The sequence below is a fragment of the Pogoniulus pusillus genome, chromosome 25 (genome assembly GCF_015220805.1).
Source record: "Pogoniulus pusillus isolate bPogPus1 chromosome 25, bPogPus1.pri, whole genome shotgun sequence".
NCBI lineage: Eukaryota > Metazoa > Chordata > Aves > Piciformes > Lybiidae > Pogoniulus > Pogoniulus pusillus.
The window spans coordinates 15,722,242-15,748,809 of record NC_087288.1 but is presented as its reverse complement, the minus strand read 5'-3'; the positions used below and the strand labels follow the sequence as shown (position 1 = coordinate 15,748,809).

General features: G+C 40.0%; 1 protein-coding gene across 7 annotated transcripts in view; it reads right to left on the bottom strand.

The window, feature by feature from the left end:
- Positions 1–26,568, bottom strand: part of MARK1 (microtubule affinity regulating kinase 1) — a 61,565-nt gene that overhangs the window by 24,435 nt on the left and 10,562 nt on the right. For 4 of the 7 annotated variants that reach the window (XM_064164548.1, XM_064164545.1, XM_064164549.1 and 1 more), the window contains exons 2-7: positions 13,389–13,592; positions 12,648–12,701; positions 8,197–8,245; positions 6,357–6,422; positions 5,320–5,390; positions 3,671–3,727 (exon numbers count right to left, since the gene is read on the bottom strand). In XM_064164548.1, coding sequence (XP_064020618.1) covers positions 3,671–3,727; positions 5,320–5,390; positions 6,357–6,422; positions 8,197–8,245; positions 12,648–12,701; positions 13,389–13,592 — 501 coding nt within the window. Of the gene's footprint in view, positions 1–3,670; positions 3,728–5,319; positions 5,391–6,356; positions 6,423–8,196; positions 8,270–12,348; positions 12,403–12,647; positions 12,702–13,388; positions 13,593–26,568 lie in introns of those variants that run through there. The other 3 variants (XM_064164552.1, XM_064164551.1, XM_064164550.1) reach the window with 3 other exon arrangements.

Sequence of the window (26,568 nt, the reverse complement as noted above, 5' to 3'; positions counted from 1 at the left end):
CCAGGTGACCTTTTTGTGGCCTTTCAGTATCAGGAAGGGGCCTCCAAAAAAAGCTGGAGAGGGACTTTTCAGGATATCAGGGAATTATAGGACTAGGGAGAATGGAGCAAAGCTGGAGGTGGGGAGATTCAGACTGGATGTAAGGAGGAAGTTGTTGAGCATGAGAGTGGTGAAAGCCTGGAATGGGTTGCCCAGGGTTGAGGCCCCATCTCTGGAGGTGTTTAAGGCCAGGCTGGATGAGGCTGTGGCCAGCCTGCTCTAGGGTAGGGTGTCCCTGCTCATGGCAGGGGGATTGGAATTGGATGATCCTTGTGGTCCCTTCCAGCCCTGACTGATTCTATGACACACATATTGTGTCTCTTGAGGTACAGGGAAGGAGAAAAAGTGTGGGGGAAACTTGCCAGTAGTCCCTCTGGATTGCCCAAGGGGGGAAAAGCTGAATTAATTGTACCAGGAGGTCTCTGTATTGTTGCTAAATTGTAAATATACCCTGTATATATTTATCACCTTTTATACATAGTCCACCTTTGTAAAAATCACTTTCATTTTGCTTCCAAGTTCTGAGCTTGTTTGTTAATTTACTCTGGTGAGTAAAATCCAATTCATTGAGGTCCAAATCCAATCCACAACAATTATACATCTAAAAATATTAATGCCTGTGCATCACTGGCATTAATATATATTATATACACAGAGATGCAAGTATTCAAGAACCTGGAGAGTCAGGTTAGGATGATGGCAGAGAAATACAAAGACATCATTGGGGAAAAAAAGTGCACTTATGAAAATGCAAGGATGTTGTGCAAGAAGTGCAGCACAACTGGGCAGTATTGTCTCATCTAAATGAGTCCAGCTCCTGGTATCAGCCAACACAGGAGCAGCACAGGAGTCCTTTCTCACAAGGAAGACAGACATTAGGCAGAACAGAAGGTTCACTCAATTGCCAAACACAGGCATCTCCCATTGGATGATGCTCTCAAAATTGAGCCCAGAAAAAAAGAAAAAGTCTATTGTCAGGATTAGAGAATCAGCAATCCAATTTGTTATTTGCTTTAATTAAAAGAGTAATCATTTGTTTGTTTAGGTTTGCTTGCTGATTTCACTTTTTAATAATTTCCCTTGCACTGAATGAACAGAACAGGAGACAATTAACTCAGCACATCGAGTCAGTAGCTACACAACAGAATTTAGCTTTTATCTGCTGTAAAATACAGCCCATTTTTACAAACTAACTCTCCTGGAAAATATTTTATCTTCCCCATTTACAGCCTGTAACCTCAGCTGGTTTCAGCTGATGTGCCTGCAGACTCACAGAGATATTTTCCAGATTTGACAGCCTTCTACATTACGTTGCACAAAGACTTCATTTTCCTTGTGATGAAAACATTACTGTCAGTGCAGCTGCTCTGTGATTACAATAGCCCTCCTAGTTCAACAGTACTCTGCTACCCAAGTACCCCATGCTTTGAGGCTCCATACTCCAAACAACACCCCCAGAAAAACCTCTTTAATTTGCTGAATAGAAAGATAGACTCATTGCTTACATGGTCAGAGCATGAAGTATTAACAGACATTGAAAAGCAGGATAAATTCTGTGCATCACAGGATGAGCAAAGATGGAATTGGTTATTGTTCTTTCAACACAAACTATTTATAATCACAGAATATTAAAAGAAGACAGTTTAAGTACCCATAGGCCTTGTACTCCCTCCTCTTCTACCAGCACAGCCTAGACAAACTTGCATTTTCTTTCACATGTCCCTAGTTTAGTCTGAAGTAACTGACATTTGATGGAGTTTACCATTTCTGATACTGGAACTCAAAAAAAAAAAGCTTGAAAAATAACCCAAAAAAATCAAATCTCTAAAGTGGAGCTGGACCTCTGCCTTGCAATGTCAACAATGTCAAGTGGTCAGCGTGCTAATTCCAGTCAACAGGAGAATCAGTCAACAAAAGCAGATGTGCAGGCAGACAGCTTTAAAATTGCTTCTTCCTTCTCTGCAGCTCCACAAGAAGAGTTTTTATGTGAGACAGAAATGACACAATGTTTGGAAAGAGAAGAAGTTAGAGCACCTCTTCAAAGCCATATGTTTAGGCCCTTCCTTTGAGGCACCTATTTTCCATTGGCTAGGCTGACCAGCTCTCAGTTACACCTAACAGTGATCTTCTCTAATGAGTCTAGTGTAAGTCCATCCAAGAGAATGGAGAGAGAGAAAAGCAAACAAAGACATTATTTTTGAGCCTGCCTGCCTGTCTTTCATGTAGGAATGAGATCAGCAGCAGAGTACTTGTGGCAGATGGTAAAAGGGATCCCACGTGAGCACTGCAAAGCGATTTTGGATAGTCTTGTGAGCAGCGCAGCAAGCTGTGTGTGCTATCGAACTAAGAAATGAATGAGGGCTCTAACAGGCTCTGGGAGAAAGAGCAAGGTGCAGGCTGCTAAATAACTGCATGAGCTGAGGCAGCAAGACTCAGTAATACAGCTGGGCTGAGCCAGGCAGTGCCACATAAGCATGAGGAGATGGCTGGCTCCCTGCACCCAGTCAAGTACAGGGCTGAGATAACCAGTGAAATCAGCCCGTCCCTTGGTGTGACCTTCTGGAATGCCTGACACAGTGCATGCACTAAGCTCCAGGGAGTTTGGGGCCTCCAAATCAACACCCAAGATGAGGAGAAGTTTTTTTTTTAAATCAGGATTTCAATGAGATCCAGCCCTTTCCTTCCTTGCATTCTGAATTGTGCATGCTGGCCAGGCATCTTCATCATCAGATGACAATGGTCCTGGGGTGGGCAGGACTCACCAAAAAAGGATGTATCATCCAGCACCACATGCACACAAAGAAGCTGGCAGATCAACAGGTAATAGGGAACAGATTTGTAAGGAAGAGGTTGAGACCATGCTGCAGTATATTTAAAGGAAGTTAAGACAAAAGGTAACTGTGGAAAAAAACCCTACAGGAATTATTCATTCTCAGCCTCTCACAAGCATTTAGATACACTAGCAAAAAAGAACCCACACCAGTGTTTTCTCTGTAAATGTACAAAGATATTGAAGCAAGAGCACTAGCCCACTTCTAAGCAGATGAAGAGTAAGTCCCATAATACATAAACCTGGCATGAAGACTGACCTGCAACTGCTGAATTCTTAACATGTATGTTAATACTGACAGATCACTAGAAAGCATCAAAAAAAGGAAGTTCAACTAATTACTGTTTACCTTTGATTTATTTTTCTGCCTGAATTAAACACTGGTGTATAAATCAGAAGTTCAAATGGATTAAAACCCTAATATGTTTCTTATGAACTACTTAGAAAAGACATATAAAACTTACAATATACATCTTAACTGCAAATGTTTTAATGAAGTGGTGCTGACTGGTATCACTGAGCTTCTGCAGATTCAATGTGTAGGTATCTGCATGTCAGCAGGTATAATCCTTTGGAGAGCTTGTCTTTTCCTTAAAGACAGAGCTGGAATGGAAGTAATATGTTCTATTCTTGTCTCTCCTCTGTTCCATCAGGCAAGCTGCATTATTTTTGTGCATCAGAAAATTGGGAATAAAGCATAAGTGATAGTTCCCTCATTCACATGTGGCAAGGACCAATATAGAGAACGAAATTAAATCTATACTGTTAACCAGCAAAATGAAAACCAAGTTAACAGCCTACCTTGAGATCACGATGAACTATGCATTTCTGATGACAGTACTGCACAGCAGATACAATCTGAAACACCAAGATGATCAGTAAGATGTTTTATTTCAATGTCAGTATAAGTTTTCATCTATCATTTAATTATTTAGATATGATTCAACAGAACATAAAGATTTCATTCTCAAAATATTAAGTTTCATTTAAGCTCAAATGTTAAAAAGTCTCTAACAGAAGCCCATTTTCTCATTAAAAAAAAGAGGGAAGTTTAATACATAAAGTTAACAGAAGAAACATCTGTTTTAAGTGCAATAACTACCAAGGAAATCATTCCACCCTTAACCCAACAGCTGGATGTGCTATCTCAGATTTTATCTTCTGAATTAATTGCAGGGTATATCTGCAATTCATCCTTAAGAGAATTTTCATTCAAACTTTCATATGCATCTTTTATAGATGTCTAACAAAAAATAGTATAAAACAGCAGGTTCAAAGTAGGTTTTCTACATATTAATTATATATCTTAATTCTATAAAACATCAAATCTTATCTAATTAAAGTTTTCACAAAATAATCACTAAGAAGAGAGTAAGAAAAAAAGCTGAAAATGAGAAAGTCTGTAATTAGAATACATAAACCTGTTACAGAATAACCTTCATACAGAACAGGTCACTGACTGACACTCCTAGGTCTTGAGGGGGACAACTAGGGGGGTATTGATAAAATATGCATTTGCAGTCCAGAAAGACAGCTGTGTCCTGGGCTACATTAAAGTAGGAGTGACTAGAAGGACAAGGGAGGTGATTCTCCCCCCTCTAATCTGATTTCACAAAACCCCACCTAGAGTACTGCATCCAGTTCTAGTGCCCCCAGCATAAGATAGATGTTGAACTGCTGGATTTGGTCCAGAGGAGGACCATGAAGATAAGAGGTCTGCAGGATCTCCCTTATGGGGATAGCCTTTTCAGCCTGGATAACAGAAGGCTCCAGGGAGGCCTTCCAGTACCTGAAGGGTACAAGAAAGCTGGAGAGGAACATTTTGCAAGGTCATGTAGTGACAGGATGAGAGAGAATGCATTAAAACTTGAGGAGAGCAGATTTAGACTGGATATTAGGAGGTGATAGCGGTGAGACACTGTAGCAGGTTGCCCAGGGAGGCTGTGGATGCCCCCTCCCTGGAGGCCAAGTTTGGATGGAGCCTTGAGCAGTCTAGTCTAGTGAAAGGTGTCCATGCCCATGGCAAGAGGGTTGGAACTACACAATCTTTAAGGTCCCTTTCAATCTAAACCATTCTATGAATCTGTAACACAGCAATAAGTGTCATTGTGTCAACATTTCTAGATAGAACATCTGTTAAATCCTAAAATATTAACAAAAAGATTAAAATCCCAAGTGAGTCACAATAAAAAAGAGAAAAAAGAAGTCTCTCTTGGGAATATCTGCTGAAAAAATATGCAAACCAGTCTTACTATTTTTAGATAGGATGTAGGAAGCAGATATTTTTCTCTTTGGAGACTCTTTTTTCCCACTCCTTCTTTAATAAACATTATGACAACAATGAATTTATTTTTAAGTAAAAAAATTATGCTCACAGTGATGATGTTTTCAGATAGACAGAAAGAGAAATGCACACACACATAAAAAGGGTGAATACTAAAATTTCATACCTGTCTGAATTTTGCACGAGCCTCTTTTTCTTTCATTCTTCCATGTGCAACTAGGTAGTCAAATACTTCTCCTGACCACCACAAAGAGAAAAGCCATCAGCCTTATTGAGCATTTTTGACTGTTGTGCACAAACAGATCCTGCTTGAAAACATTCCCACCCCCACCTTCTTAAGGGGAAAGGAAAGCAGCCAGGAAAAAACTTTTTATTGTTTGCTTTTGATTTCATTTTTGAGACTTGTAACAGTCAAGAAATACAAAAATGGAGCTCTTTATACTAAAGATTCAGTTCTTTAAAAAAAAAAATCAACCTACTTTAAAAACACTGCAACAACAACAACAAAATTTACTGCAGTCATGAAATAGATTCACAGTGAGAAGCAAGCAAATTCTGAAGCACCACAATTGTTTCACACATCTCTAGCAGCTTCACCTCACAGTACCTGTATCACTTCTAGGTTTATCTTCTTGTTCTCTATCCAACAAAGCCACTCAAACACCCTTCAGATTCTCATCTCTGCACTGCCTAACAAGCAAGCTGGGCACTAGCCTCTTGCTGGATTCCCTTCCCACATACAAACACTTCTCATTCAGATGCTAAGCAGCTTGTCAAGTAGGCACCCACTACCCCTCTCATTCTTCATGACCCTGTTGGTCCCCTCCCCATGTTCTTTATTCCCATCTCCCCAGACCTGCCTCTCCAAGTGCTTTGGCATAGATTTTCAAGATAACATTTAGGCACTGGTGGTTGCTTAAATATAGCAGATAAACACTGAGTCAAGTCTTTGCCAGAATCACACCAGATGACCTCCTGATATTCCAGCAGACCCCTCGGAATGGGAACTATCCTTAAGCACAAACTTACTAACTCACTTTACACATAATACAAGTAAGAAAGCCTGCCCTAGGAAATCTGCTAGGACTGTTGTGAAGACCAGACTGGAATAATCCTTTAACCTTAAATCATTCCTAGGCATGCAACCAGCATGGCTTTCTGTATTTCAGCCTATCCTTAAAGCAGAATTAAGAATTCACTTACCCCCACTGGCATATTCCATTACCAAATACAATGTCTTTTCAGTTTCAATAACTTCAAATAATTTTACTGCAAGAAAATGAACGAGAGAGAGAAAGATTGCAGCAGGGAGTAAAAACACAGCACGAGCAAAAATTATACTCATAAAATGAGTATAATTTATGGCCAGGGAAAAACACTAATCTTTAAAGAAAACTTTATATCCTTTAGCTTAGCCATCTTTTGAGGGGGGGGGGAAAAGGCAAAATTAATTGCTAAATCATGGTTGAAAATACAGCACATTACTCCATATTTTCCTCAGAGGCTTATGCACACCTCACAAACAGGTCTGTTCAGAAATTTGTTCAGTGTTTAATTTGACAGAGACATCTTGAAGATCATACAAGCCTTGCCTGTTTTGCTAGCGAACTGCTCCCAGTTAGAAATCTGAGATTCTGACCAAGTAAAAACTGAGTGGGTACCAAAAACCTGAAAGACTTTCCTCAGATTGTTTCCTTTGGTTTATCTCTAGTGCTGTTGTGTTTAACCCACTCCCCCTTCCACTCTAGCTTAAAGCCCTCTCAACAAGCCCAGCCAGCTCATGTGCCAGGGTCCTTCTCCCCCTCTGTGTCAGTTGTACCCCATCTGCTGCCTGCAGACCCGTGGCTATATAAAGTTCCCCAAGATCAAAGAATCCGAAGTTTTGTTGGAGGCACCAACCTCTGACCCACTTGTTAATCAACTACAATTTCCTATTCCTCTCTGCATTCCAACCTGTGACTAAGGGTACAGATGAAAAGACTACCTGTGCCCCTGCTCCCTCAACTGCTTTTCCCAGCAACTTGAAGTGCCTTTCGATAGCTTCTAGCCCTTTGTTATCAACCTCATCATTCCCTGCCCGTATAACTAACAAAGGATAGTAATCAGAGGGCTGCACTACAGTAGGCAGCTCCTGGTAACATCCCTGACCCAGGCCCCAGGGAGGCAGCAGACCTCTCTGTGGAAGGGGTCTGGCCGGCATATGGGGCCCTCTGTTCCCTTCAGAAGGGAATCACCAATAACAAATTACCCTCCTCTCTTTCTTTTGGGTTCTTGTTCTGATGTGAGGGGGCAATGATTTACTTCAGTTGCCCTCCCCCAGCTGGCATGGGCACAGTGTGCAATAGTAACTGCTCACTTAAAACACACCCCCCTACCCCCCCAAGAAAACAAATCAATAGCAGAAGCCAAGAGTGCTGGAAAAGCAACAAACAATTCAAGGGATGGGAAGGGAGTGTCTAGCATGTAGTAACTTGTACACCTCATCCATACCTTGTATGCAACAAGCCCTCTGGCCGATTCAGGACCACTAACTGTCTCTGGAACAAGACTGTCCAGCCCTCCTCAGCCAGAAGAACTGTCATCACAAAGTAGGGCCCTGAAGCTGTGGGGTAGGTGAAAGAACTAAAGCAGAAAGGGAAAATTACATACTTTGTAATTCTAACTTTCTGGAAATATCAGTCAGTGGGAGTCTTTCCTAGACTGAACTAAAGGACTTTTGCTGCTTCCAAAGTCAGTCATGATTTTGGCCCTCAATTTCAAAGGAATAGGGGAATTTGGGCCCTTAAACTGGAGTGCTTGGCATCTACTTTGTGTGAAAGCTTTCCTGGATTGAGCAATTTATCTCCTCAGAGCAAAATTTTTGATTCACCTAAAGGAGATAAGACAATAAAGCATTTCCTGAATGCTGTCTTCTTATTTCCAAAAACAAAAAAGGTTTAATGATAAAAGCATAGCAGTAAAGTACATTCAAATAAAGGCAAAGAGTAAAATGTAACCAGTATAACAAAAATACAAGATGCTTGCAGAAATGCAGGGCTCCTACCAATATTGGGATGATTCAGTATCTTCATTATTCGTACTTCACGAAACAACTGTCAAGGAAGCAAGACAATTTCCTTAAGAGTGTGTTTATTAGGGAAAAGTTACACAAGATCTGCAATTTTAAATGGCAAGAGAGGTACATAAGGCACAGAAAACAACATTAGCAGAAAATAAGGATAAGCAGTAAAGTGAATTCCAGAAAAGATCTCATACCTTATATAAAAAAGAACCACTACCAGCTACATATCAAAACCAGACTGGTTTTTAAGCTTGCTACAGACACAGCTAAGTTTTATAGCCCTTTGAGTTTCACACTGATCAAACCCAATAGGTTATTCACCTAAGATTTTATTATCATGTTGCTCTGTCCCACACAATATCCTAATCTTCAAGCTAGTAAAACATGGGGTTGATGGATGGACCATTTGGTGGCTAAAGAACTGGCCTGATGGCTGCTCCCAAAGAGTGGCTGTCAATGGGTCTTCACTGGCAACATGGACAGTGGCAATGAGTGAACTTGTGGCAAGTTGGCCAACAACACCAAGCTCTGTGGTGTGGCTGACATGCTGAAGAGATGCCATCCAGAGGGACCTTGACAGGCTGGAGAGGTGTGTCCATGCCAACCGCATGAGGTTCAACAAGACCAAGTGCAAGGTCATGCATCTAGGTTGGGGCAACTCCAGGCACCGATATAGGCAGGGCAATGAAAGCAGCCCTGAAGAAAAAGACTTGGGGTCCTGGTGGATGAGAAGCTCACTATGAGCCATCAGTGTGCACCTGTAGTCCAGAAAGCCAATTGTATGCTAGGATGCAGCAAGAGAATTGTGGTTAACAGGTCGAGGGAGGTGACTCTCCCCCTCTACACCTCTCGTATGAGACCCCACCTGGAGTACTGTATCCAGTTCTGGAACTCCTGTTACAAGAAAGATATGGATGTGCTGGAATATGTCCAAGAAGGGCCACAAGGATGATCAGAGGGCTAGAGCACCTCTTCTATGGGAACGGATGGAGAGTTCGGTTCAGTTTGGAGAAGAGAAGGCTCTGAGAAGACCTTATTATGGCCTACCAGCATCTGAAAGGGGTCTACAAGAAAGCTGCTGACAGACCTTTTAGGATGTCAGGTAGTGATAGGACTAGGGGGGACGGATCCAAGCTAGAGGAGGGTAGACTGAGATTAGACATTAGGAAGTTCTTCACTGTCAGGGTGGCGAGACACTGCAACAGGCTGCCCAGGGAGGTGGTAGAAGCCCCATCCCTGGAAGTTTTTAAGGTCAAATTTATAACAAAAGGCAGTGTTCATCTACTTAAAGAGGTAGAAGTCCTGAAGCAACACATAGAACACAACTTCAGACTATTACACTGCATGCACAAGGATGCAAAATTAAAAAATTATGTGGTCAACTTCCTTGTGTCATCTCCTGACATTTGACAGTTTGAGTTAAAATAATTCTGACTGTAAAATACCCTGTCCATACTGTATGGCATAAAACAACATTAGAGGGTGGCTAAAAACCAGCTAAATACTTTCTTTGCTTTCATATTTGTGACCCAACTTGTCCAACACTTTCAGGAGCTGAAGTATGCACCCAGGTTATTTGTGTTTACAAAACAGAAGGGTGGACAAGAAGCTATGATGCCTCAACTCATTTTACTTAATTAGGTCAGTAGTAAGCACTATGGCAAAACCTACTTGCACTTGGTATCCTTTATATATAGTGAATGGAAAGGGAATGGTTTTGTGCATGATCCTCTAGCTATCCATCACATTCAACAATGATTGAAGGCCTACAAGTTCTGCTCACCTACATCCAAATTACCAGCTTTGAAGTTCTAGAGACTGTCCCCTCACGTACAGTAATGTAAGTCAGTGCAAACTCAGGAGTGGTATTTTTGTGGCAGTAACACACATTAGAGAAGTGTCTGTTCCTATAAAAACAATATTATCACTGCTTCCTGTTTCCAAAACAATCTCCTGAACAAAAAAACCCAAATACTGAACAGTTCTATGTGCAGCATAACTCCCATACCCATCACAGAGGTAGTTCAGCACAGAATGAAAAATAAAGATGAGTGATTTTGTGGAACAGAAATTAATATTTACAATACATAAATGATCTACCAAAACACTAACAGGAATGGTCACTCTAAGAATGTCGATGAACCATTCTCTCACCTTTGTCTAAATAAAAACCAAAACACCCTAGAGGTGCTGCAGGGACTGTGCAAAAAACTGTTGAAGACTACTTAAAAGCTTTCAGGTAATTGGTTTCATTAACATTTTTCAGAAAATTGTAGGTAGCTGAAGACATTTTGAGCTTCAAAACAAAGACTATTTTTTTCTGAAAATTACAATCAAGATCACAGGATATCAGAGGTTGGAAGGGACCCGAGGAGATCATCGAGTCCAACCCCCCTGCCAGAGCAGGACCACACAATCTAGCACAGATCACAGAAGAATGCACCCAGACAGGCCTTGACAGTCTCCAGAGAAGGAGACTCCACAACCTCTCTGGGGAGCCTGTTCCAGTGTTCTGTGACCTTTACAGTAAAGAAATTCCCCCTTGTGTTGAGGTGGAACCTCTCGTGCTGAGGTAGAACCTCTCGTGCTGAGGTAGAACCTCTCGTGCTGAAACTTACACCCATTGCTCCACATCCTATCCCAGGGAGCAGTGAGCAGAGCCTGCTCCCTGCCTCCTGACCATCCCTCAGGTGTTTATAAACATTTATTAAATCCCCTCTCAATCTTCTCTTCTCCAGACTAAAAAGCCCCAGGTCCCTCAGCCTCTCCTCATAAGCCATGCCCTCCAGTCCTTTAATCATCCTCATAGCCCTCCACTGGATCCTCTCCAGCAGATCCCTGTCCCTCTTCAACCGGGGTACCCAAAACTGTGATTAAATCACTAAATTTAATTTCTCTTCTTAGTTCTGCTCTGAGCTGCTTCCAATTGTACCTGAAAATGTTTCTATTGTTGTCAGCTTCTCACTCAAAAAACAATTAACAGCAGTAATGTACTATTAGATTAAGTATTCTGTACTAGTGCAGTGGAAATTTTTTTTCACTGAGGGGGTGACTGGAACAGGCTGCCCACACAGGTGCTGGAGTCTCCTTCTCTGGAGATATTCAAAACATGCCCAGATGCATTCCTGTGTGATTTACTCCAGGTGATCCTGTTCTGGCAGGGGGATTGGACCAGATGATCTCTCGAGGACCCTTCCAACCCCTAAGATTCTGTGATGGCATCTTCTGTAGGCTAAAAAGTTTCACTTGTACTTGGAATGATTTAGTGAACAGGTTTTATTGTTTTTTAAAATACAGCTTGTTTATCATGAAAGCAATTATTCCAGAACCAAGTTTTTCATGCTTATTTCTCCAGAAAGTTGCAACATTTTTAACTCTCTCATTGTTCAAAAAGAAGATAAAGCCACCTAGCTCTCCAAGCACAAATTCCAAGCTAGGTAGCAAACAAGCTGCACAGGATTTCCCTAATATGCTTTGTCACACACTGCCTCTGTGGGTCCCTCTTCACTAGCTCAAACATTAGTAAAGAGATTTGCTTACAACAGGATAAAGGACTTAAGGACAGCAAAGCTTTTGCATGGACTCTGCACAGCAGGTTGAATTTGAAAAACTAAAAATCCTCAAGAATCTGTACTCAAAAAATAGTACAAAAGTGCAGCAGTAAGCCCTAACCCCTTTCTCCCATTCTACAGCTACAGACAGCAGCACTCTGGTATTTGTAACCAAAAAATAACTCAAATATTTCTAACAGGCAACCTCCACTAGGACAATACAGAGTATCTGTGCCTCAGTCAAAACCACACATGCATAAATAGGAAGCCAAACTGAACAAAAACACCCAGGATTTTGCTAAAAACACTTATCACCAAGGTTATGAAAGACTTCTGAATTTCTGTTTACAGACAAACAAAAATATTCTGATTACTTTCAGGCATTTTGTAAATTCTATACAGAAAAAAAGTAGTGGCCAAAGGTCCCTTGGGTTGAATAAAGATTTTATTAAAGCTGATAGAATATAAAACCAAAGCTAAACCCTCCACATTAAAGGCATAAAAATTGTCCACATAAAACAATTACCACACTAAAGAAAAATACTATCTTTTACAGCATTAGGACTTGATTTAGTATGTAGACAAAGCACTTTTGTACCTAATTAGATACAAATTTTATTGTTAGTAAAGAGCAAATCTACAGGAGAGAGAAAGAAAGAGTAAAGAAATGCTTAGATAGAAACCACACAGAGCAACTGCCCTCAAATAAACTGCATATGCACATTATAACAAGGACAGGAGGGTATCACTGTCTCCAAAGGTCTTACATACAAGAAGTTATTTGCTCAGCAAGAGATGAAGGGCCCAAATACTTTTGTCAACTAAGTAAAAGGTCACAGATGATCTGTTTGTAGAATTTCACATATTATGATATACTCTTACCTTCTGCAGACTAGTAGGATTTAGCTGGGTTTTATCTATGATTTTCACAGCAACCTTGAAAAAAAACCAACCATGGATTATTAAAGTCAGGAAAAAAGTTTGAGCAAAACTGTATCTCATCTTGGTAAGCAGGAGCATAGATGTGTCTAGAAGACAGGCACATACATATATGCTTTTATGCATTTAATTAAGCAAAACTTCCCTCACCTATCAGGATCTACCAGCAGAAGCTCAGAACTTTTGTCAGCAGATGGTACCACCAAGGAATCAATGTTAACAACCCTTGTGCCAGTGTTAGGGCAGAAAAATGTTATCTCACCAATGCAAAGCTAGGCCCTCCAAACATAAGATCTATTAATCAACAGATTTCAGTATTAAAGATCAATCTAGCTCTATCAACATAAACCAAATGTATCTATTAATAGCTACCTCTTCAGTTTTAGAAATGCTTAGGAATGAATGGAAACTTTCAGTCTCAAAACACCCTTTGAAGTGCAACACCCTTTTCCATCTCTTCACCTTTTAAAAAGGGGGGAATGGTTAGAGGGAATAAACTCCAGCACCTCAGGTAACTTTTCCTATAAACTCCAACAGCCTCTTTGAATCTTCCCTTTACGATGACAAAACCACTATTTTTTCCCTATTCAGAAGAAAAAGGTAATCAATAACAGAAATACTTATTAGAAAGGCAAAGAGACTCTAAAACACACTGTCAGCCTTTTCTTTTACTGAGAGGCTTACCTCTCTTCCAGTAAGCACATGCCTTGCCAGTTTCACTTTGGCAAAATTTCCTTTGCCTATTGTTTTCAGTAAGCGATAGTTTCCAATGTGAGGATGCTCTTCATTGGTAGACGTAATGGAATTTCTACATCGGGGGATGTTTTGTCTGCTACTCGACTTGATAGGCTGGACGTGGGGTTCAGTGTATCCATCCACTGAGGTATGCTGGAAGGAAGAAAACAGAATTTAGCTACTTGGACTTTAGACAGTTGAGAACAGACTGAAAGCACAGAAGGTGTAGAAGAGAATAATTTATTTACTTTTACAATATAGCTGAGGAAGTTGGATGGTTGGACATGCTGGCCCTGGGTAGAGTTTGATTTAAGTCTCAAGGATAATCTGTAGGAAGATGTTATTAGCTCCAAGAGCAAAACTAGAGACACCTAGCCTGTAATCAATAAACTATTACAGACTCAAAAAAAACCCCACTATGCCAAACTACATACTGCATTGCAAATAAACTTGTCTCATCATAACCAAGTTTAGTCTAGTAAAAATACACAGAAGAAAAGAATATTTGAACCATGGCATATTTGGAAGTAATGTTTCACTATGTTTTTTTCTTATTTTTCCTCTACTGAAATACAATTATAAGAAAAGTAGTTTAAGGAAGCTCTGCTCTCAAAACCTGCGTGCACTGTTTTGTAAGCCACAGTAGTTTTCATTCAAGTAACTAGCAAGCTACATCTTTACTTAAAAATAACCACCTATTCTTAAAAAGAAAACTCCATGCTATCTCTTCAGTACATTTTCAGTATCAGTAAGCCTGAAGAACTTCAGGATGTTATTTTTAATACGTGCCAACACATCATCCCACATTAGTCACTGAAATCTGCAGTGCTTCTGTACTCCTTAACATCGAAGTATGTAAGGAGCAAGCTACAGGCGCGGCTTGGAAACGTTCCAAGGAGAACTCAAAGTAACTGAAGATGTCAAAGGGGTGTTAAGTGTTTCAGCATTTCAAATGCTCTCTAAAATGTTTTTCTAAACACTGGTGGCAGATGGGTACAAATGTTTAACAGGTAAAATTTAGCCTCTAATCTTTTAAATTGCAGATTTTAAGGTGAATACTGTAGGTAGAAACAGTGTCTTCCAGGGCCAGTTTTTAGATTGACAGCTCAGTCAGTCCCTGCTAAGCATAAAGCACAACAAAACTCAATAGACACCTTAACAACTTCTCTTTGTTCACTGCTTAAACCAAAAAGTGTCTCTCTTGATACCTTTTTACAGGGCACTAACTGAGTCTTGTTTCTTTACAGACCAAAGGTTTCTAATCTTTGACCTTAAGCTGAAAGCAGGGTGAAAAGGCAGTGGAAGGTTTCACTGTTTTTGACAATATCCAACCTAACCTTGGTCTATGCTGATCTCAGGTACATTTCATTCTTTATGCAAATAGTTACTTTCTTATACAAAATGGAATTTAAAGCAGTGCTTCTAATTTCAATATGCTTTTATCACAGACCCAAGTCAGTCCCCTCCTGTAAACACCCAGGCTTACAGATAGTCCCACTAAGCCAAGCAGAGTTATTCCAGGACATAAGCACTAAGAGGAATGGGAAAACTAACAAACAGCTACTGCCCAACCAGGAAAAACAAGTAGCATACCACAACCAGAATGTTCTTCCCAAATGTAGCACAGCTCTGCTTACATCACCTCCAGCATTATTAATTATTCACCATGGCCAGGAGAATGGTCCTAAATATAATTTCCTGTTTCTCTTCTCGCTACCTCCACTGCTAAACTGTTCCCAAGTTACTGCACAACCAAGCAAGCCAGGCATGTTTAGATTCTGTATATTAGACACATTTATTCAACCATAAAATAACATGCTAGCAATAGTATTTATCCTTTAGAAGCACATAACTAAAATACTTTCTGTGTACTTGGAAAGAAAGGATCATAAGGAGCGCTCTAAGTGAAGGGGACTTGAAACATTCCCTCAACACTGATTTATCACACGTAGGGCTATTGTCCAGAGCCCAAATCAAAGTCTTGCTTAAGAAAACACTCTGCAAGATCACTATTTCTTTGGTGCTGATAATGAGTATCACAGACATACCTAGAACTCCATCCAGGGCCACAGGACTCTACAAGCAAGTTGAGAGTCTTTAAGCCCATTTACGCACACAATTAGATGTTCACTACTTGAAATGCAATGCCTACCAGGAGCATCACCAATCCTACTATCAATTGCCAGTTTCTTATGCTTCATAGGATTAGTCTACTTCCAGTAGGTACTTGAGGGGATCTTTCAGATAAGCAGTTAGCTAAGCAAGCAAAAGCAGCACCACAGGCAGAGCAAAAGATGGCTTCAGAACATAGATCAACCCAGTGCAGATTTAATAAGGAAAGCATTCATTTAATCCTAACAACACAATGCAGAAGAAAACCTGAAGGGGGGTGGGGAATCAAACCAAAAACAAGTAACAAAGTTTATGGTCATGACAAGTCTCAATTTTAGTGTTTTTGTGACAGAAAAGCTAAGTCCCTTTGGATAGCTTCTTAATTATTCCCTCTCAGATTATCTTCAGAGTCAACCATTCTCCCCAGTGAAGTCCAAGGATGTCAGAAAACACACACTGGGGTCAAGGTTTCTCACTTTGTGAGCCACATGTATATATATATATATACATACATAACTTCTGAATTTGAACAGCATTGAATGCAATTCAAATCATTCTTCATGAGTCTTACAACAGGCCTCTCTTTTGCACATAAACAGCTAGCTATTATTGGAAAGTACAGAGGAATTTAAACAAGAAACTCATCAACTAGAAACCATCATTCAATGAAATCAAAACATAACAAGGTTAATACAGTGAAAAATAAAATTAAATTAATCAAATCAAATCACATTAACAACATCTCAGAGATTACTAAAGCTGAGTTCCACAGAAGCATGCAATATCCACACTGTCTAGAAAGACAGGCTACGTAGCTTTAAGATGCTTCTGGTCCATTACAATACCCTCATTCATTATGCATCAGCTACTACGTGACTATCTAAAAATGCCATTTCAGAACAATCTCTATATTCTGAGAAATCTTTCAGGATGCTGGAAACAAGCAGGCTGTAAAAATCACCCCTCTCCTTGACGTTCACTGCCATCTAAAAACCAATTCCAGTTAACAACTTGCATTTCCTACACAGGGTTTTAAGTAAGGATTCTGATATTTCTTTAGACACCTCCATAATATATCTTCATCTATATATCTATGTAGTGAAAAACACTACATTACTAGTACATCATAAACATGATGTACTGGATGAGGCACTTAGTTCCATGGTCTAGTTGACTGGATAGGGCTGGGGGATAGGTTGGACTGGATGATCTTACAGGTCTCTTCCAACCTGGTTCATTCTATGATTCTATGACTCCCTGTATGTTCAGTTAGGGTGAAGTATCTAGAAATGAAAAAATAAAACCAGATGTTTCTTAAAACAAATTGCAAAATACAACCAAAAGAATCATACAGAATAAAACCCACCACATTTTCAGAAATATCAAAAAAGTCATTCTAGCATCCAATTTTAGATTGTGACTGAAGACAGATCTAATTATTACTTCTACCTATATTTTTCTCTGACACATTCTGTTAGGCTTACTGAAGAAAGCCAAGGGCACTAAAATCACAAGAGAGTTAACCTGACCTATTGCTTCTCTAAGACTCAAAGCTATCATTTGCCTTGTTTACCCAAGGCAGCTTTGCAAGAGCAAGATGACCTGATACCCAGACACATTATCCTTGAGAAAGTGCAGAGGAAGTAACCCCACCAAGGAGATACAAAGTGCCTGTTCCACTGTTGTACTTATTCAGCATCTTTTAGCTGCTGGAGGAATCACGGAATGGTCTAGGTTGGAAGGGACCTCAAAGATCATCTATTTCCAAATCCCTGCTGTAGGCAGGGACACCTCCCACTACAGCAGGTTGCTCAAGGCCTCATCTAACCTGGCCTTGAACACCTCCAGGGAGGAAGCAGCCACAACCTCCCTGGGCAACACATTCCAGTGTCTCACCATCCTTGCTGGAAAGAATTTCCTCCTAACGTCTAGTCTAAATCCCCCTTCTTCCAGTTCAAACCCATTACCCATCATCCTGTCATTACAAGACCCTGTCAACAGTCCCTCCCCAGCCTTCCTGTAGCCCCCCTTCAGACACTGGAAGGCCACTGTAAGGTCTCCTCAAATCCTTCTTTTCTCCAGACTGAAGAGCCCCAACTCTCGTAGCCTGTCCTCATAGCAGAGGTGCTCCAGCCTTCTGATTGTCTTCTTGGTCCTCCTCTGGACTCACTCCAACAGTTCCAGGTCCCTCTTGTGCTGAGGGCTCCAGAACTGTACACAGTACTCCAGGTGGAATCTGATGACAGCAAAGTAAAGGGAGAGAATATGCCCATGGATTATAGTCGGTAGAACATCACATACATTAACTGCTCTTACAGCTTAGTCTTAGAAGTCTGGGGACTCATCAAACCACACAATCTTTCTCAAATAACACTGAAGGCCTCTGTAGCCCTCATCAGTAACGAGGTAACTGCCTAAAATATACCTCACTATTAAACAAACATCTTAGTCCTGAATTTTCCCCCTCTGGAATTACTGCAAGGCAAATTCCTTGGTACAGTCAGACCATGGAAGCAAAATATGCACATGGGGTGCTAGAAGAAGCACATCATCATCCTTCTTTCTCTCCAAGATTATCTGCTGTTCTGAACTTAAGCTTCTTGTAGCAAATTTTCATATTCATAACTCCAAACATTTTCAAGCATGTGCCATACACATGAGCATTTGTAACAGCTGTCATATATTGCAAGGTAATCAAAATGGCTAGCACAGACAGAGGGAGTCTAAAGGGCTTAGAAGTTCATCTTCTAAACAGCTCTGATCTTCAACAGCTTTGATCCACAACAGAGGAAGGAAAGGGGAGAAAGATGAGAAGTCATGTCCTGGATATCCAGCTGTTTTCATGTTTTAACTGCTTGCTGCCTGTAACTATTCTTTCAGGACTCAGGAGTTTCTAGCAAACCACCTTAAGCAAGTTGATTTGTTCTTCTGAAATAAAGTAAAACAGAGTTCTTCAAGATCTTGGCAAGCCTCAATGGAGAAACCAACAGAAATGTTCAGATCAGCTTGCTCTGCATCAAGAGGGCCAGGTTTACAGGTAGGAAGCATGGTGCTCCTCTGAACTGCACAAAATGACAGACCCTGACCCATTAGTTAGTGCCAGAAAAGGGGGATTCAGTCCTCTTCCAGGTAAACCTCACACAGGTAAAGCCATAGCACTATCTACTCTTAATTTTACATCTCGCTCAGGCACATGAAACAGTGTTTTGGAGGGTGCAATTAGAAGACTGAATGCATGCACACATGACTCTTCCTAATTTCTTATCAGCAATGTATATTAGATTGAGAATGCATGATAGAAACTTTGTTAAAAAGCAACCCAAAACCCAAAGCAATCAATCTACTTGACCGAAACAGGACAATATGCAGGACCCAGCCAGAAAAAAACAAACCAAAACTCAAATACCAACAAAAACACACATGAAAACTAAAAGCACCCACAACACCACTAAAAAAACAATGAACAATAAAAGCAAGAAACCAGCACACAGTGTGAAGGAAAAAGTATATACAGATTTTGATCAGATACTAAGGTCAGTATGGCAGAGACACAAAAGAATCAGACAAAATTGTGACATTTGTCTTTAACTTGTACCCATACCCCAGGCCTGCTCACACAGCATTTCCAGAAGTACACAAAGAAAATAACCAAGCACATGCAGTGTGCATCTTTCTGTTTATATCTGATTTACATAATATGTAAGAATTCCAGGCATGAACTTTTCAAAGAGCTTGAAGCTATCATCAGTAAGAAATGATGAATTTGAATAAAACTGGTCTCAGTCAAGCATATAGGAACATTTCATTAGCTGATGCTGTAGCTCTGAAAAGCATTTTATATAAAAACCTGAACTACAAGCATAGAGTTCAATTAATAGTAGCAGATGAGCTACTAAACAGAGTAACTTCCCCTTTATTTTTTTCTACCTCTTTCATTATTTTCCCAGATGTCATATTAAAAAAAAATAGTGACTTCAAAGCTAATAGTAAAATATATCTATTTAAAGGATTTTATTTTGCCTTGCAAGTCAATACACAATAAAGAGTCCTTCCTAAAAGCATATATATATATATGCTGGTGATAATGCTCAGCATAAGTTTGCTTGAGTTAATCTTATCCTGTGCCTGTAACTATGGAGCCAAAGCCCATCAGAAGTTTTAGTGGGACTGTTTGATTGGGGTTTAAGTGCTCAACATAGTTTTCTAAGATGTATCAGAAATATGTTTGCCAGCTTTGAGACAGAATTGTTTTTCTAATCACAAACTACACAGGATGAAGTGTTTATAGCTCCATACTTGAGGCAATCTAGGATAGAAAACAGAGCCCAGGATCTACCAGTGCTGCTAACACACGTCTCAAAAGCTCACAGACAATGAATGCTTGTAATTATATGATGACACTAACCTGTCATAAATCCTGTTCACATTATAGTAAGCTTGCCCTCAATTTTTGTTTTTATTTTTTACCACAGCAGTAATGCCATATGAAAAGGAGGAGTTCATTGTCACACAGAATCGCTGACAACTTAAAAGATTAAAAAAAATAAATGTACTGGTCCTGCCCTGAGCAATCAGTCAAAACATTTCAGAAAAACAAATACCTACATTGCATTAAATCAAGTCTTGTAACCTGAGCTCTAACATGCTTCCTCCTCTCCCCGAGTCTAAAGCCTTCAGCCCAGCCAGGCATGCAGGTGCAGAAGAACAGGACCTTCCTGCTTTTGTTCCATTTCACTCAGAATTGGCACAGATATCTCAACCTGGCACTTTCCTTCCTGACTCATCCCAAACACACAAACAAGATTTTCCAGTGCTAATTCAGGACAGTCAACCCATATCATCTCCATTGCTATAACAAAACTAAACTCTCCCTGCAGCCCCACTGAAAACATCTGCTAAAAGCTGAAGCAGTAAACCACAGGTGGAATTGAGGGCAACAAACACCAAAAAAACCAACTTTTCCTAAAATCCTCTTACATTTGCTCCTTTTTTTGCTTGCCATTTGGTATAGAGCTGGAAACTACAGTCATTCCTACCAAACAGTCCTCCTCTCCTACCTTGTCAAAATAGAATGGTTAACATCCTTCACCCATGAAACCTAACACGAATGTGGCTTTGAAGAAACGGACTTAGGGGAAAGGGAAGGGAAGAGAAGGGCTGTTCCTGCTGAAGTCTTCTGGACACATTTAAACATTGCCCTTCCAAACAGAGAAAGTTCCTTCATTCAGTGCTTCTTGTCAGCTACTACTTTTTCCACAGGAGATGATCAGTTTAACCTTACTAGTCTCTCTTGAATTATTTCATGAGAACTTCAAGTCTAGTAGCACAGAGTTCTTGGTAAGCATTCTCAGCTCACCCAGGACATCCTGCCAGCACCCGGAGACACAGGCAGCTACGGAGCACTGCTGCTGAATGCCAGGGCACACAGTTTGCTCAAAACCCTTCAGTAAAACAAAAAGAAAACGCAATGCTAATGTTGATCGTTAACAGAACCAACCAAACAAGAACAGGAACACACCCAGAAAGCGAAACTTCTGGCAAAGGAAACTGGCAGGAGTTTTTATTGCACTTATAAATGATGCAGCCAGGTCATTTTTCAGCTGTGCTGATGAAAGGCAGGAGAAGAGAAACATGAAACAACTCACAATTCAGGATCATATCAAGCAGACAAGAGCTTCTCAAATGTTTCCAGGAGTGCAAGAAGTGAAAAATGCTTTCATATCAAACTTCAAAACTATGGAGAAAGGACTGTTTCTACAGTCTGGAGACAACAATCTGGAAAACTGAGGCTTGACTCCAGATGAGGGAACATCAGCAAGAGGCAAGGTTTACTCACAAAAGAGCAACCCATTATATGGTTAAGTGTCTCTTGACACTCATGGTCAAGCAATCATTCTTCTGAGCCAGCTAAGATTTTTTTCTACAGAAGGAAAGCATACAGGCAGCTAAGCGGGACCAGGCTCTGAAGCTCAACTTGTTCTTTCTCTCCAAGTTTATGAAACAAGCCATTTTTTAACCTTGCCCTCTACACACCTAAAACAAGTCTGGAGGAGTCCACATGTGGCATGATGTCTGCTGAAGCTGACCCACCGCTGCTCACAGGTCCACAGCCATTTACAATCACACTACCACTGCGGCAGCAGAAAGAGAGCCAATACAGGCAAAGTCAGACAAATAGTAGCAACTTTTCTGCCAGAGGAACCTCCATCTCCCTCAGTGTATGTATCCCCAGACAGTTTTCCAAGCACCAGTGCTCAAGGAGAAAGGGCAACACCCAGCACTCAAGAGACATGGATAAAACTCTCATGGAACTCTGCTGTCAGGACAGAGCAACATGGAAAAGAGAACCGATCACACTATGTTTCTCAATAATCCAGAGACAAATTGACACCAGTAGTGAAACTTCAGCTAGAAGATACTTATTTCCATTCCACAAGAAGGTAAAAACAAACAAACAAACAAAAAGCTTAGGAAGACTGGGGAGGAAAACAAACTAAAAAACCCCCACAACAACAAACCAAAACCCCCCCAAACACCACACCAAAACACAAACATAACATCCCCCTCCAAACAAAAGAAATCCCACAAACAAATAAACAGACTTGATAACTTATATTATTTGGTTGCCCTGGTGCTTGAGACAGAATAGCACACAATCACCTAATATGAGCTTAAGAAACCGTGCTTTAAGAGAACCATTCATAGATAAAACATCCTTAACAGCTCTGCTAGATGAAAGAACATTAAGTTACTCCTATAGCAAGCTGGACAGCATTTTTGAAGTCCATGCATCCCCATTACTGGATTCATCCAATGAGGAATCCGTCAAGACAAATTAACATCTCATTTTAAAGACTATTTAACCTTACTGTCTTAACTTTCTGAAGTAAAGCCTCATTCTAAAAAGTGATGAGATGACCAATTAAAATATCCAACCTGATAGCAATAAACACTAATTGGTGTATTCATGTCACAGAAAAGAAATTGTATGGCAGTGCAGGACCCTGCAATGTCTGAAGATCATGTCAAGATATGTTTTAAATTAAGTTGCCCAATATTCAGGTGGATTTTCCAATATTCTTTTGACATATCTTTTAGGGATCTTGGAAGTCTAAAGGGTACAGAGACTTATCTTAGTATTTTCCATCAGACAATAAAGTACATACAACGCACATGTACCTAGAAGTAGTTGGGCAACTGGTAGTCCTGAGAATTGGAAGAGAGACACAGACATAGAGCAGACTAATAGGGCCTCTCTCATGTACCTTATACAGGAGCTATAGCCTTCAGGGGAGAGGAAGGGAATGCTTCCTGACCTGGAGAGCACTTTGATGCCATCTTACACTACAGCATGCCAGCTTAGCTTCTTTAACTTCAAGGACTGGAAATATTTTCTGGTCCATCTCTCTGCAGCAAAGCCTTCTGATGTCATTAACAAATCTTGTCTCAAAGCACTGGAGTGCAGAGTGCCTACTGGACCCTATTTGCCAAGGAGATACAGTTCTGAAGCCAGGATATAATCAGACTCACAACTCTGCAGTCTTTTTTTTTTTCCATAATCATTGACATGAAGGTTGACTTTGAGAAGCAACACACATTTTGGCACAGGAAAAACAGCCACCATCCCAAGAAGAGCAAGCACCTTAGACAGCATTGGTATAAGCATCCTATGAACAGCATTCGGTTACAGTAATTTTGTCTGCTGAGAACAGTATGGCAGAGTCTGATCTGATGGTAAAAGTTGAAGATAAAATTGTAAGGACACCCTTAAACTTATTTGGTTTTCTGAAAGAGCAAACCACATTGTATATACAGAGCAAGATAGTGCAAATCTGGTAGAGTGGGACATTGTGAACTCAAAGAAAAACAAAACAAACCCAAAGTGATATGAAGATGGTCTTCTGCTGAGTGCTCTCTGCCCTAGTTTTCACATGAGTGTTAATTAACAGGTCAAATAAAATGTCATCATTGAGTGGTAGTAACTATTTGCCTTTATGTGGATAATGTGGTACCACATTTTTACTTAGCAAATATATTTCCAACCTTGCACAGATCTGTCCTTAACTTTAAGCTGTCCAAACACCATATGCCCCTCGGGCCAGTTCATATATTACTATCAGAGAGCACACACTATGCAGAGCTCAGACTACAATCTTCTTTCCTAGCCCCTTGTTTCTGAAGTCAAGCAAACACCTATCTTAACCTTTGTGATTGAATTATTTATCATCACAAACCACCATCATTTAGCACTTTAGAAATACATGCAACTATGAAGCTAAATGGGAAAAAAACCAAAACAAAGGAAACAACCCAAACACTCCCCAAAGATTTATCAAAGTATATAATATAACTAGGAATAAACCTCTATTTCTTCATATGCTTTAAACTGGCAGATACAGTAGACAATGAATACTGACAAGCACACTTACATTGTAGGTATCTGCCAATGTACTGAATTCAAACCATAAGCACAAATCATGTCTGAGTATAGCTGAGATAAAAAAGCCAAGCACCAGAAAAAGAATGCATGTAACAAATTATGTAGTGCCTGTTATGTAAGTCAGCACAGGAAATGAAAGAACAAATATACAAGATGAAAAGAAAATATTAAACCAAATAAATGCTGCATTTACCCAGTCCATTAAAGTCACAGACTCACAGAATATTTAGGGTGGGAAGGGACCTTAAAGATACTTATTTCCAGTCATCCTGCCATGGGGAGGGACACCTTCCTCTAAACCAGGTTACTAAGGCCTTGTCCAAATTGGCTCTGAACACCTCCAGGGAGGGGGCATCCACAGCTTCCCTGGGCAACCTGTTCCAGTGTTTCACCACCCTTCATTGTAAAGAATTTCTTTCCAGTATCCAGTCTAAATAAAATAAGAAAATGGGAAAGAAATAACATACATGCACATACATATGGATACAGCTTAAGAATACAAGTCAAAGAACCTACTGTAATAGGTTCTGGTACTGGCCTGAACAAAAATGCATTATCAAATGAACTGTGTCATTAAACCAAGCAGACAATTCAACAGTTAAGAACAAGAATTTTTGAAGTATGACCTTCTCCCCTTGAGATGTTGACATTTACTGAGTACAGGAACCTAGTACCCCAGTCTGCAATCAAAGTCAGGCATTTCCAGACTTTTTGATCTACATACTGTGGTACAGCAAAATAACCAGTAGCATGACTCCCAGACCATCATTACCAGTGGCCTTTCTTGGTTCTGTCCTGAGCTGGACATTGTAACATCACAGTTGAATAACACTAGTGCAACATGTCTTACAGTCTGGAAATCCTCAGAAGTGGCTTCCCTGATCAGATGCTGTCTCATATTAATGCAATAATTAATTTGATGTGTCCTTTAAGAAGTGAAAGTAAGGAAAGCAAAGTCATGAAAACCTGAAGGAAGTATCAGCAGGTGTCAGGGACTATGAATCTCACTACTACTAACTGGGAATCCATCCTCAAAACCTTAAGAGTCCTCCTCATGCAGATTTCAAATGGTCATCTCTGAATTATTCCAAATCTTAGCATGGGTTAGACAGTAATGTTATGTTCTCTCTTCCACCATCAGCCTGCCAAGGGCCTTTCTCCCACTTAGTGCTAAGATGCTCTTTGCTTCTTAAGAGATGAGAAAAGCCACAGCATTGTAGGTGAGATTATCACATATTATCTATCCCCTTATGCAATGTTGCAATCCTTAAATTACAACAGGTTAATTGAGAACTCTGTAGGGTTTTTCTTTAATTTACCAAACTAGAACTCTTCCAGTCCCAGGGGATGAGAGCTACGGTGTTAAATATCTTTCACATTTCACCAAGCAGCTAACAAAGAATCTATTCATTTCCTGCTGTCTTCCTACCACCCAACAGCTGACCTGAAACTAGGCACAGCTTTCTACCCTTCCTCAAAAATCTGGACATAAACTTTACTTCAATATATGATAATGGTACTACCTGCCAATAGAATTGACAGTCTTCCAGCTTGCTGTTTCCTTTATTGTTTGTTACCCACTGAGCTAGCCTCAGAATCTCTTAAATCAAGTCAAGACAATTTAGGAAAATGGCTTCTGCAGAAATAGTATTTTGCCTATCATCATTTCACTCAAGTGTTACATTTAATTCAGCTTCTTCAGTTTAGTAATTACCACATGAAGGGAAGGAAAACAGAAGCCAAGTTTATCTCTTCTATGCTACTTCAGAAGGCTTGACAGACACCACTGGCTTCAAAACTAATTGTGTTTAACAAAAATATTACAGACCACCAAGAAATTGAGTTCATGACCAATGCCAACACAGTTTGTACACAACACTAAACCACAAAGTTTTACAAAAGGTCACACACACAAAGTAGTAAGTACACAGAAATTTGGGGTTTAATACTTCTGTTATCACTGGATAAGTAAGAATAACTTTCTTTAAAAGGATTTTTATTTTACTTTAATCCATCTACTTTGCTTTGGACAGTGAGGGATTAGATTTTCCTTAGCCTGCCTTCATGAAAACTGCTGTAGGCACAAATTCTCTAGTAATAATTATTCCAGCATCTATATTAGATCAACTCTCATTGTTCATACCAACCTTTTTGTACACATTTTTATTTCTGGACTACGCACTGCAAGACTATGGAGCAAGAGTTTCACTGTGCAATAATTTTCTTCCTGTGCATCTTGTGTCCATCGTTGGCGATAAAACCTCTAAAAAGCTGCCTGCCTTGTTCATTTAATATCAAATTAAGAAAAGCAAATTTGAAAAGCTATTCTATATAGGTATGCTTGGTAATGACTGCTGAGAAACAGCATTAGGAACATTTTCTGTATACATTCCATTGCACTGAATGATTACAATTGTTATTCCTTCTGGAGTTTGATCTTCAAGAGAAATACTATTTTAGTCCTTCATCAAGTAATGATTTTTTTTTTCTTCTAAACCATTGGTAAACAGTCCTTACTGTACTAATTGCAGAGGAAAGGAAATCTGATTACAGTTGGAAAAAAAAATTAAATAAAAC